At 40.9% G+C, this 13,117-nt stretch overlaps 1 protein-coding gene across 1 annotated transcript; it reads right to left on the reverse strand.

The window, feature by feature from the left end:
• Positions 1 to 983: 983 nt before the first annotated feature.
• On the reverse strand, positions 984 to 7,700 carry mymk (myomaker, myoblast fusion factor). The gene is made up of 6 exons (XM_028034226.1): positions 6,152 to 7,700; positions 5,105 to 5,219; positions 4,097 to 4,245; positions 2,832 to 2,948; positions 2,577 to 2,717; positions 984 to 1,354 (listed from the first exon to the last, which is right to left on the reverse strand). The coding sequence occupies exons 1-6, from the start codon at positions 6,284 to 6,286 to the stop codon at positions 1,151 to 1,153; spliced, it is 861 nt and encodes a 286-aa protein (XP_027890027.1). The 5' UTR covers positions 6,287 to 7,700; the 3' UTR covers positions 984 to 1,150.
• Positions 7,701 to 13,117: the final 5,417 nt, after the last annotated feature.

Genomic DNA, 13,117 nt, shown 5'->3' on the forward strand with positions numbered 1-13,117 from the left:
TCTCGCCGCGGACGCAGACTGTTTGGTCTGAGATAAGCCGGACGGGTTTGTAGACTTTGGGTCGGGTTCAGGACAGGTGACGTGCGGCGCGCTCAGCTCCCACTGAAACCCGGTATGTTCCTGTTCAATTAGATTAGAGGTTCTGGACTGAAGTATGTGGCGTCGGAGCATTTCTCAGAGAAACGGAGACGTTAAAAGCTGCTACACTTTGTTAAAATATCACAGTTTATTTTAAAAAAATACACAAACATCAGAACAAAATGAAATAAATACTTCATCACACAGAGAGACGTGTACGACCGAGTTTTAGGGCCACAATAAGAAAATAAAGCAATATTACGAGAATAAAGTCAAAATAATTCAAGAATAAATTCATAATATTGCAAGAATGAAGTTGTAGTACAATGAGAATACATTTATAGTACTATGACATAGTACTACAAGAAAAAAGACGTACGAGAATACATTTGTAATGAGTAAATTTGTAGTATTAAGAGAATATTTGGTGATTTTCTGACTTTATTTTTTGTAATGTTTTGACTTTATTCTAGTAATTTTCTGTCATATTTTTCATAGACGTGAGCTAAGCAGAGACAGATGACAGCAGGAGTCCACCTGCTCCTCCAGAAGACATTAAGACGCCAGAGACAGACTGATGTCCTCATGACGTCTCTGGCACCTGCAGGACGGATGAAACGCCTAGCTGTGCTTTACAGTCTAATAATTCTCAGAAGCCGCGTGCTTCCTTTCTAGGAGCGACGGAAAGGAGAAGGAAGAGGCGAGCAGACCGCCGTTTTCCCCAGAGGAACATCTCTAAACACAATTTATCCATCTTGGAGAGATAAACCATCTGCTGGTCTGATCATCTCATAAATCGCGCTGTCAGTTTTACAGGCTCGTCTCGGCCGTCTGTCTCGCGCGTCCCGGATTCTGATCTGACGTCTCATTCACCTCAGAGTTTTACATCGGGTCACTTTTGTTTGTTTATCATCTGGCTTCCAGTCGCTGGCGGATTCCTCAGATGGCTGCTTAAACAGAAAACCAGCCAGGTCTCAGTTAGGTAGGAAGGAAAATCCTCATGCGTTTCCTGAGTCCTGACAGCCGCTTGGTGCCGGTCCAGCGCCGCCGGCCCGTCCGGCTGACCGCGGCTTCACTTCCAGCCGTTCAGCTCCTTCAGCTTGCTGACGCTCGTCCCTTTGACTGGGTGGGAGGGTGGGGGGGTGCAGACCGGCAGGGTGGGGGTGCCGGACCCTCGGGGCCACAGCTTCTCCGTGGGGAGTCGCCACACCGACCGAGACGACTTCTTCTTCTGTGGTTTGTTCGTCTTTTCTTTGGAAGAACCCGGCCACATTGTCTGGACAGCAAACAGAGCAGAGATAAAGAAACACAGAAACTAGAGAGCTTTACTGAAGTATTTACACCCATTACACATTAAAATGTTTCAGCATCAAACTGAATGTCGTTGGGATTTTATCACTTTTACTGTTGATGCAGGAGCGGCCATTTTCAAACATGATTCCATTTGATTTTCTGACTAGGAATTTGGAGTTTCCGAGTTCCGACTACAAATGAAATGCATCATTAGCCGTTAGCACTTAGCATTAACTTCCGCTCATACTTTGTTCCCACAAGTCTGTTCCAGAAGTGATCCGCGCCATCTTGGTAGGCAACGCAGCACAAAGCATAGATGAGCCATGGCTTCCAGAACAACAGAGAAAGTAGATATCAAAATATAAAAAGTACATATTAACAAAATGGCTGCTGTTGAAATCGTCTGGTATGAGACGGAGAATGAAAACATGTCAGATGATGTGGACAAGCTGCCTCTGACTATGACATCGTTCACCACTGCTACCATGAATACCTACAATCCGTAATTCAACGGATTCGTAAAGGACTACGAACTCTTCATGTGAATAATGAGCTTCTGGTGACTGGCAGAGTAAGTATCTGTAGTAACAAACATGTAGGCTACATGTCTGTCTTAGCTAGCAGGTGAAAGCTACATTAGCTAAGCTAATTTTGCTAGTTCGGCAGTAAGTTCTACAGTAAATGTCAATGATATTTAATATTTAGTATCACACAGAGGTGGGTAAAGTACTCGGAAATTCTGATACAGTAATAGTTTCAATGTGTTGTTTATACGTTAGATAGGAACAAGACGAGAGCTAGTGCTAAGCTTGTCGCTTGTTTATTGTTGTCGTAGCAACTCAATAGCAACTGTCATGACAGTTATTAACAGATACCTACCAAGATGGCTGTCAGCTACAAAGTTCCTGGAAGTGTGATGTCACATGAGAGCTTTATGTTACCATGGTGGCGTAGCGCCTAATGTTTATGATTAGCGTGTTAGCGTCAGCCATGTTTTATAGTTTATTTTCTTTTTGCTACCATTTCCTGTGGTTGCAGAATTTTCCTTTTGCAACGTTTCTTTCGTGTTTCTTAGTTAGCATCTTTTGTGTGGGTGCTGCTGATTTTTTTGTGTTTTGTATTTTTGCAACCTGCCAACATGTGAACAGCTTCCTGGGGTGTGAATACTTGTGCAGGCTCTGAGTATGGTTGTGAATGTGACATACGCAGCAGCAGAGCGTCAAGCAGGTGATCTTTGCAGCGTTTTCTCCCGTCCCGGCGTAGCGGTTCTTCTTGGGCAGCAGCAGCACGAAGGACACGGCCAGAGACAGATGGTAGAAGCTGTGGACGTAGGCGTAGTCCCACTCCTGCAGGCCAAAACAAGACAGCCAGACTCTGTAATTAAAACCCAAACAATCGACTCGCAGATGAGCGGCAGACATTTATCTTCCGGGCTGGGCTTTGTTTTCACGATGAGGCACCTCAAAGTAGAAGCGCAGCATCAGAGCGAGGGCGCCGAAGCAGCAGCCTGGACCGACCTGCTGCGTGTAAACGCTCTTCTCCGGGTAGACGGCCCTCAGCTGCTTCATCTTCTGCAGCTGGAACAGCAGCACAACATCAACCAGACAATAACAAACCCGGCCGACTGGAAGCAGCACTATCAAAATAAAAGCTTCTTAAAATGCAGCTTATGGAGGGAAAGCTGGAAAGGAAGAACTCAGAATATCAGGAGAGGTTCTTCCGTCATTACACAGTCAGAAATTAATAAAATTATTTGAATTATTTAGAGAAAAAAGTAGAAGTGAACTTTTCAAAAGCATATTGTAATTATAATATTCATTCGTTTATAAATGTTGGTATCAACTAATTGTTTGGTTTACCAGATAAATATTTAGTTAGGGAGTTAAATATTTAGCTATGGTGGCCAAGCTCCTGTGAGGTCACGCCTTGTCCTATGACCACGCCCCCTGTGAGGTCACGCCTTGTCCTATGGCTACGCCCCCTGTGAGGTCACGCTTTGTGATATGGCCACGCCCCTGTGAGGTCATGCCTTGTCCTATGGCCACGCCCCCTGTGAGGTCACGCCTTGTCCTATGACCACGCCCCCTGTGAGGTCACGCCTTGTCCTATGACCACGCCCCCTGTGAGGTCACGCCTTGTCCTATGACCACGCCCCCTGTGAGGTCACGCCTTGTCCTATGGCCACGCCCCTGTGAGGTCATGCCTTGTCCTATGGCCACGCCCCCTGTGAGGTCACACCTTGTCCTATGGCCACGCCCCCTATGAAGTCACGCCTTGTCCTATGGCCACGCCCCTGTGTGGTCACGCCTTGTCCTATGGCCACGCCCCCTGTACAAGCTCTTTCCCCTCAGTTTGTTCAGCTTCCATGAACAAACTGGAAACAGTTGGTTTGAAATGAAATGTTTCAATGTTTGGTTTTGAAATAAATATTTAATTTGGAGCAAAATTTAATTGGTTAACTAAATATTTTACCTGCTGACTTGATATTTATCTTCCAACTAAACATTCAGCTTTAAACTAAATATTTTTATCAGTTATCATGTTATTAATATATTCACACTAAACATTTAATTGGCAAGCTAAATATTTAGACTGAAACTGACATTTATAAATACATAAATAACTTGGTGAAAATTGTTTTCCTCTAATGACAATCTAAATAACCCAAATTATATCTGTAAATTTTTATCTGTTATCTTTACAAATGGCGGCCCGGATCGCTCACCCATTTGATGGTGATGATGAAGACGGCTGATCCGATTGGTCCGGAGTAGATCCCGTAGCCCCAGCGGTCCTGGTAGATCCTCACGCCGATGGTCAGCACTCCAAACATCGATATGGTGGAGCGCTGCGGCTCGTCAAAGTCTCCCAGAGCTGGAGAGACGAGACCGGAGACGGATCCAGGTCTTTACTGGACGCTACACCCAGTCACACCAGTGGCTGGACGCTACACCCAGTCACACCAGTTGGGTTAACATTCAATAAGGTAAAATTAAGAGCAAATCTAAATCAACACTGCAGAAATACAAAATATTACCAAGTATTTCTGGTCTAGTTACTAGTGCAAATATTTTAGTACACTTAAATATTGAAAAGTAACTTTACGAGTAACTATTCAGCAAGAAATAGGAGCTTGTTTTAAATCAGAAAGTTGTGAAAAAGTTCCAGTTCCATTAGCAGATTATTTCACTTATGTGAGAAATGTTTTGTAATAAGTGAAATAATCAGCCAATGGAATAAGTATTTTTTTAAATCAATATTAAGGAATTATTAACATAAAACAAGTTCCTACATCTTAAATTTACTTTCATCTCATTTCAAGTGTACTAAGATATTTGCACTAGAAATTAAACCAAAAAATACTTTGTAAGATTTTGTGTTTTTGCAGTGAACCAATCAGAAACTGGGATTTAATGTCATTTAATTCCAGATTAATTTCTGATTGGAGCCCCAGTTAGCACAATGTTGCGCATTTTAAAGATATTTTTAGGGACATATTTGATACAAGCAAAAGACAGATGGACCAATCAGAGGACTCAGATGTTTGACATTTGCTGCAGAGGCTCAGTCAGATGCAGGCGGAGCAAATTGTTTGCTTCAGAGCAGTGAGTATGCCCGAGTGTTCAGAAATCAAAGACGCAGCAAATGTTGCAGCAACTGCAGCAGGCCAGGACGTTTGAACCTGTGAGTGAGGCGCTGTTCTTCGTTCCAAGCAGCATAAATATGGTTTTACCTACGAGCGTGACCCACATGGAGAGCGCCGTGCCGTAAACGCTGAAGTACTCCAGGATGTCGTATCTCATAAAACAGAGGATGGAGAGGCCTGGACCGTCGCAGGCATGATAAATCTGCAGGAACAGAGTCACAGAGTTACACTTTCACCACCATAAACTGGACTAATCCAGGACCCTTCACATTAAAGTTACCGCAACAAGAGATTTTTATTCAGTGTAATGATCAGCTGATTCATTGCAAAAATTAAGTCAATTTTTTTACAATAAAACTTCTAAACGAAGAATTTTAAAATGCAAAAATAATTTAAAAATAATTTTAAAATGATTATCAATGAGAAATTAACAACTATAACTAACAAAATAGCTCAAAAACACAATAATAGGAATTTTAAAATGAAATTAACCCTTTATCTGATTAATATTACATTAATGATAACTTTTATATTTCATTGTGATTTTAGATTTTTCTTTTTACACTTTTGTGGTTTGACTATTTGATTGTTGATTTACTTTGTTTATTTCAGTAACATTTTAAATTATTTAAACTGCTAATTTAACAATAATAATAACTATTAACTGATTTTTAATAACAGTCATTTAATTAGTAAGTATTTGGTTAATACATAAGCAATTAAAGTAACATTACTTAAATTTATGTATTTTTTCAACCAATCAAATCAAATTTAACATAAAAACACAAAAATAAAAAGCAGTAAAAACATCATACAGTCACCAACAGAGAAACTAGTAAACATTATATTTTGTTACAGCTCATCTAAATCATCCATTCACATCAAATATGTTGATCAACGTTCTAATAATTATGGTTCAAGAACAGAAATAAACAGGTGAGTTTTTGGTCCTGATTTAAAGGAACTCAGGGTTTCAGCTGTTTGCAGTTTTCTGGAAGTTTGTTACAGATTATGGAAACAAACTTTTTTGAAACAAGCTGATACATTTTTTCCTAAGCTTAATAAAAAACAGATGGTGGGATTTACTGGTCGTCCTTTACGCTGCAGGTAAGTGAAACGGTTTTGGATTCTCACCGCGGTGAAGAACATGGTGAAGAAGTAGACCATGGCCTCGGTGTGGAAGCCCCTCTTGGCGGCCACGCTGGCGGCCGGCAGGAACACCAGGCTGCTGGCGGTGGGGAGCAGCATCTTGGCGATGAAGGCGCCCATGGCTGGATCAGACTGAGGCGGTGAAGCTTTCACAGGAGAACATTTCTGATCTGCTCCTCTCCTCTCTGTCGCTCAGCAGACAGCTGTCCACTGAGGCCATTTAAAGTTTAAACGTCCCTCAGATGACGGGGCCATGTGGGCTCTGGGGCCATCTGGGCTCTGGGGCCGTGTTATTGGTGACCAGCTGTCTGCATACCAGCAACTTGACGCAGGGCGAGGACCAACATGGCCGACTGTTTCTGTGAATGGCTGCAGGTTGAGGTGAAGCGTTAAAACGACTCCTGTTAGATTCTTCTTCCTGGTCCAACTGCTCCTCACTTTATCATTACACCTTCTGTGGATCATTTCTTCCACGTTGAGACCAACGTCAGCTGCGTTTCCATTTACCATAAAATAGCACAAATTGAAATTGTGAAAATAAACTTGACTAATTGCAACATTCAAATAATAAAAAGCCTCAATAGAAAATAGAAAGAGAAACAAAGCAGCTGAAAATGGAACAAATGTTTAAGCTTTGGTCTCAACAGAACCGAGTCTACTGGACTACAAGGTGAGAAAACACCGTACAGACGGCGGTTTATAGAAGTCAGAAGTAGGAAGCTCAGAAACGGAGCCTCTCCTTCTCCCTTCTGACTCGATCAAATAGCCTGAATTCAAACCACATGATTTAAATATAAGCAGCGTTTCTTCTGACACCAAAGCAAAACCCAAAAATTGTTGCAGAAGTGGAAAACAGTCTAAAAAAAGTCTCAAAATATGTTTAAAAAAACCCATAAACATATATAGATGTATGGCGTCTCCTTTCTTCTTCTTCTCCTCCTCTGTGCTCATGTAGGAGGCGTGGAGGCCGTGAGCGGCTGGGACATGGACACCAGTTTATGGAGCCTCACTGGAGTATCACTTTAGGAGAAATTCATTTCCACTGACCAGGAATAAGTTTGGTGATATTTTGGTTTCTATGAAGCCATTCTGAGACTCTTCAGAACATTTAAGAGGATTTTTAGCTATAAAACCTTTTCCAGCTTCAGCCTTCTTGGATTAGCAGTAGAAACTGTAATTTGTTGAATTTAAAAAACGTTTCTCTGCAGTCGAACCTTCAGTGCCATTCTCCAGCACAGCTTTCAGGCCAGTCTGATGATTTGTGTGGACGGGAGAGGAGAGTAAGAAATGCAGAGTGAGTCCAGCTTTCTGCAGCTCTGCTGCTTGGAGGGAATCTGTAGTTTTTATTTGTCACTTCCTGTCGGGGAGAAGATTTTATAGCCGGCTTCGCTCTGCGGTTGCTCGTCTCGGGCTCGTCACCAGGCTGTATGTCTTCATTACGGGGTTTGTAAGTGTTGAGCTGAAATCCTGCCGAGTTACGCCCATCAGCTGGGAGCACTGGTGAAATCCTCCGCTGCTCCAGCTGGAGAGTAAAAACCTGTCGCACAAACATCAAGATGTGAAAAGTTTACTTTTTGGTTTTTGTTGATTTTTATTTTTTGTCTTGTTTTGATCTGTTTTATAACTGTGCAGCATTTGCTTTTGATTCAGATAAAGAAAAAATATTTCTGTTCATGTCTTTCATTATTAGGATAAAATAACTACAGTAGATAGATTAATAATGGATAAACTGATTAAATATTTACTTTCACGTGTTAAAGTAGCGCCACAGTGAGTCACACAAACTGCAGAAAACATGGAAATAGTAAGAAAAACAGAGACAGGGAGTTGATTTAAAGTATTTCCCAGATTTTTAGGACCGAAGCTGCTGTTAGACAAGAAAAAAAAAAGATATTTGATTTTATTTTACTCTGTAAAATAAAAACAAACACTTCAGCCAATGCGTTTAGCAATCCAGCACTTTTGCTCACTTTGAAAACGTACTTGGCTTCTCCTAAATAAAATTTTCAGAATAAATTCCAAAGTGCTAATTTACTTATAAGTATAATTATAAAATGACCAAGTTTCCACCAGAGCTTACTACTGTTGAAGCAAAGAGCGGCCATATTGAAACGTAAAGAGAGTTTGGACGGCGTTCCAGTTGATTTTTATGACTGGGAAGTTGGAATTTCTGAGTCCCAACTTCAAACTGAATGCACCATTAGTGTGTTAGCAATAGCTTCTGCTAATTACCATGGTGGTATAGCATTTAGCATTAGCAGAATTATTGTCTATTGTTACTGAATCAGGTTTAATGAAAAATCAAATGGAGAAAATTCAGACTTTGTGTTCTGCACATTTACCAGATATTTTCCTATATCTATGTCAAATTAAACAACTTCTGGATTCAAGGTTTTATATGAGAAAAAGCAGAATATCTCAGCATCTTCTCACCAGCTAATAAAAGCTAACATGAAGCTGTAAGGCTACTTTGAGTGAAACAGCTGAAACATCAACCATCATATACTGGACAGTCAACGTCCACTTCTAACCCGACTGGATCATAACCAGTTCAGACCTATGATGGTCAAACTGTGTGAATGTAAACAAACCCCATGTGGCACATCAAGCTAATCATCAGGCTAATCTGTGTTTGCCTCCCAGAGAAACCTTATTTGACTCTGAAGGATGTCTGAAGACGGCGTGGCAGCAGTTGGCTCTGCTGCTCCCCTCTCAGCTGTTGCACCTGCTCAAAGGCTCGAGGCAGCAGCACAAAGGGTGCAGTGTCACAGGACTCTCACCACATGCCTCTGATTCCCAGGGAGTTTTATCAACCAGAGCAGGCAGAGGACCGGGGAGGCTAAACCGCACCATCTGCTGGGAATCAACTGCAAATACGACACAAACAAATCTGTTGGCAACTCTGCTGTGCAAAAATAAAACCTTTTCTTCTAAGGCAGCATGATCTCAGCCTGAAGCTGTGGCAGAAATCCAACCTTTAGTGGAAGAAAACAAAATGTTTTAGATTTGTTCCTGTTTGTTGGACAAAAGCTCAATCTTAAAACTCAGAGGTTTGGTAAAGTTGATCAAACTCCTCACATTTATGTGTGACAGCAGGACAGAAAACACTTTTTTGGTTGTAGACGGCGTCTGACGGTTGTCATGGAAACCTGAAGGCCCCTCTTCGGTGCAGTTCTTCATATTTATACCTCATGGAAACAAAAAGTCATGATTAGAGGTTCCCAGGAACTCTGAACTAAATAAAACAAAACATTCCTTTCAGTTTGGTGTTTTGAATTAGCTCCTGTATTTTGTTATTGTTAGTTAGTTTTACTGGTTTTATTTATTCTACGTTTCCCTGGATCCTCTTCCTTCTGTTCAATCTGCCATTTTAACCAGCTTATGTCCCTGTGTTTGGATTTTCAATAAATATCCACACTTCACATGATTCTGCCTACATACCGCCTGCGTTTGGTGCTGCAAAATGCTGCAAAATATCCTTGATTTTTTCATTTATGTATAAGGAATTCATAGGATGTGTTACATCTTCTTTGCCTGATATTTTTACCACCTGAATAATATAAAAGGCCGACTTTGTCCTAATTATTATTGTAGGAATAATATTATAGCAACAAAAAAGGCTACCGACACTTATTTATCAGAAGTGCTAAAATAATTAGTCCATATCTGAGTCCTTTGTGTTTCTCTCTAAACATTCACACCAGGCCTGTTTTATAACTTTAATCCAACTCCAGTCCGTCTGTCCAGAAAGTCCAGTTGGTTTGAGGAGGTTTGACTGTGTAACTGGACCAAACAACAAACTCTGGGTCACCTACAAACCTCGATCTTGGTTCTGTAGTGCATATGTGAACGCCAAGCGGAAAATCAGGAAGCAGACTACAGCGCAGGGCATTCTGGGTAAATATAATTAAAACAAATATGCTAGCCTAGTGTAACCCAGTGTTTAAAAACACAAGAAAAAAATAATAGATGTTGATTCAATGTCTTATTCTACCAAAATAGCTAAAAGGTAATTACGTAAATCTTCAAAAAATGTGAAATATGCTTTTAGTGTTAGCTTCTATTGACAGATTAGGCAGCCAATGGCTGGCGCGGTCTGGTTTCGTGTCGGCCAATGGGGTTGATCGTCCCGCCCCTTTTTAACAGCTGGCGGTTGTTTCGTTCGGAGCGCGGCAGACAGGCTTGAAAGCTAACAGCTGACGGTTGCTTCGCTGCGAACGCTTGAGAGCTAACAGCTGACGGTCGTTTCCTTAAAGAGGTAGAAAGAAATTGACGAATCTGGAAATTGGTAAGGAAAACAATATTAATATAAATTCACTAAATATATAATTCAAAATACTACATTCGGTTTTATTAGATCTCGGAGGGTTTCCCCCGTGAACAGCTGAAGCCCGAAAAATAGCCGTTGACAACTCGGAGCATCGGTGAGTCATCGCACGCACTCGGCAGTTGGTTAAGTAAATTTGGTGAAAATTGGCTAAAATACCTATTAAATTATAAAATTTAATATAAAATAAAATTGATTGTAAGATTTTGTATTGTTATTGTTGTGTATGTTGTATTTGTTTTATGTAATTGCATTTATTTTAAGATTGAATGTATATTATATTCTTTTTTTACCACATATAAGCTAATCTATTTAGTTTTACTAATATGTTGGAAAAATTGTGTTCTGTTAACTTGTTGTTATACAACATGAAAGAAAAAAAATAAGAAGAACTTGAGAAATTATTAAATAGCATCTTATGTGCTAAAATGTTTTACTTTGGCCTTGTTATAGGTCAGGTTTTTTTTTTTTGGAGTTTGTACAGTACACTTTTGGCTTGGAGGGCCAAAGATTCCAAGACCCTCTTCACCTGAAACTGGATGGCGAGCCCCAGCCCAGAGGACCAGGCGCACGGGTAGATAGTGACCCGACTGGTCACCAGCTGAGAGACTTTGAGACTGAAGAATTAATTCATTGGAGACTGAAGTATTCAATTTATTTATTTATTTATTTTTTATAAAAGCGCGCAGTATTTTTTGTCTGTTTTAAATGTGGATCCACAATTGTTTATTATATTAAATATTTGCTCTTTTCTTGTAGACACTGTGTGTTCTGTTGTTGCTCACACCTGGGTTCCCTAGAATTTAAAATCTTCTGATTAGGCCCAACTTCCTATGTATATAGTATAAATTAATTAACCTGTTTTTGTGAGTTGCAGGTTACACTAGCACTAGCCAGAGAAATGACTTGTGGTCTTTAGAGAAATCCCAGAACCGCTAAAATCTGACGCCACTCCGTCTTTGTTTACATTTTGTAAAAAAATTAAGTTGCTCTCAGTGACTTCAGAGGTTTTGTCGTCGTTTCCTTTAGTGGTTCTTGCTGCAGCGCCCCCACAGGTGAGGAGGGGAACAGGCTAGTCCCCAGTCGAACCACATCTACCGGACTATCAGGTGTGAAAACATCCTTGGTCAATTTATTGGCTGATTTAACTTAACCTGAGGTACAGCAACCATCCACCCTCAGGGTTATCCGAGGCCGTTTCCAGATCAGGTTCTGTAGTTTTGGTTCTGCTGCAGGGTTTCCTCCTTTTAGACAACAGTACCAACCCAGGATGGACTTTATTAGTTGTCACATCATGGGTTTCCATGACGATATCTAGTGGTCCAATGTTGGAACTAGTGGGTTTTTGGAACCTTTCACAGACTGTCCTTCTGCACTGAGATGTAAAGATTCCCCAAATTATCGCATTTTACAGACTTTTTTTGTTTAGTTTTCCATGTCATGAGACTTATAGGAGCAACTTCATGACACATTTTTTGACTAATGTGCTCAATATTACTCGAGACATGAACCAGGGGTTAAACATTACCCTCTGCAGCCATGAGGAAAGCCATGGAAGCCAAGCAGGCGAATATGAATGACTGTGCAGGTGTTACTGCCACCGCATGCGTCTCCGCCGCGCACTTCACCGTACCTGACCCGGCTGGTTCAGAGCACAGATATCTGCTCATCAGAAATTGCCAGTAGACTTCAGAGTCAACATTGACAGTTTCTGTGAGTTTTTTGAAAGCAACTGAGCATGATGTGTCACCAGATCACATCAACACTGAACAATTTCCAAATAAATGCAACTTATGCTCCAGTGTATCTGGTATATTTTTCCTTTTCATGACACATTTTTTGACTAACGGTTTGTTGTAAAAGTTGAAATCCCATTAATTTGCATGGAATTCAATGCTACAACTTTTATTTTGAAGGCCACTGCTTTCCTAATGTCATCAGTGCCTTTATGTGGCTCAGCAAATGTGTTAACTGCCCTTCAAGAAGTTTTTTGCACTTAAATATGTCAGCTAGCGTCAAAGAGGAAAAAGTGATGCAGAACGCAGAGTTTATAAAAATAATTGCCACCCCTGACGTGGATCCAAATACCACCGTTCCTTCAGAGTTTCATGCTGTGGATGCTACTAAATGATTTTTAAGAACTGAGAAGTAGAGGTCATTTAGTCCAATAATTCATCTTAAACATCTAAATTATTTATTTTTAACTGTGTTTTATCTAACATCCAATAACTGAGCAAAGCCAGTTTTCTTCCTCTGAATATTTCTCACTGCGGTTCCGTTTATGACACTTTTAATTGCTCTTTGTCTGGTGGCTCTAACCCTAATGACTCCCAATACTTTGCATGCTGCTAATGGGCACGCTCCAAAACACACACACACACACACACACACACACCCACACACACACCCATGGGAGTGTTACTTACATTCACTCAGCAGCCTTTATTAAACTCTCACATCAAGGTGGCACGCTTGAATTACTGGTGGAACCGTATTGCTCTGGTCTGGCAGACGGTGTGAACTGCCTCCATCAGCAGGGAGCTAAAGCTAAAGAACAGGACCTCAGCAACACACGTCAGGTCCAACAGCGTTGCTTGAATGTTGCCTATTATGGTCATTATTCA

The sequence above is a fragment of the Xiphophorus couchianus genome, chromosome 12, assembly GCF_001444195.1.
Source record: "Xiphophorus couchianus chromosome 12, X_couchianus-1.0, whole genome shotgun sequence".
Lineage (NCBI taxonomy): Eukaryota > Metazoa > Chordata > Actinopteri > Cyprinodontiformes > Poeciliidae > Xiphophorus > Xiphophorus couchianus.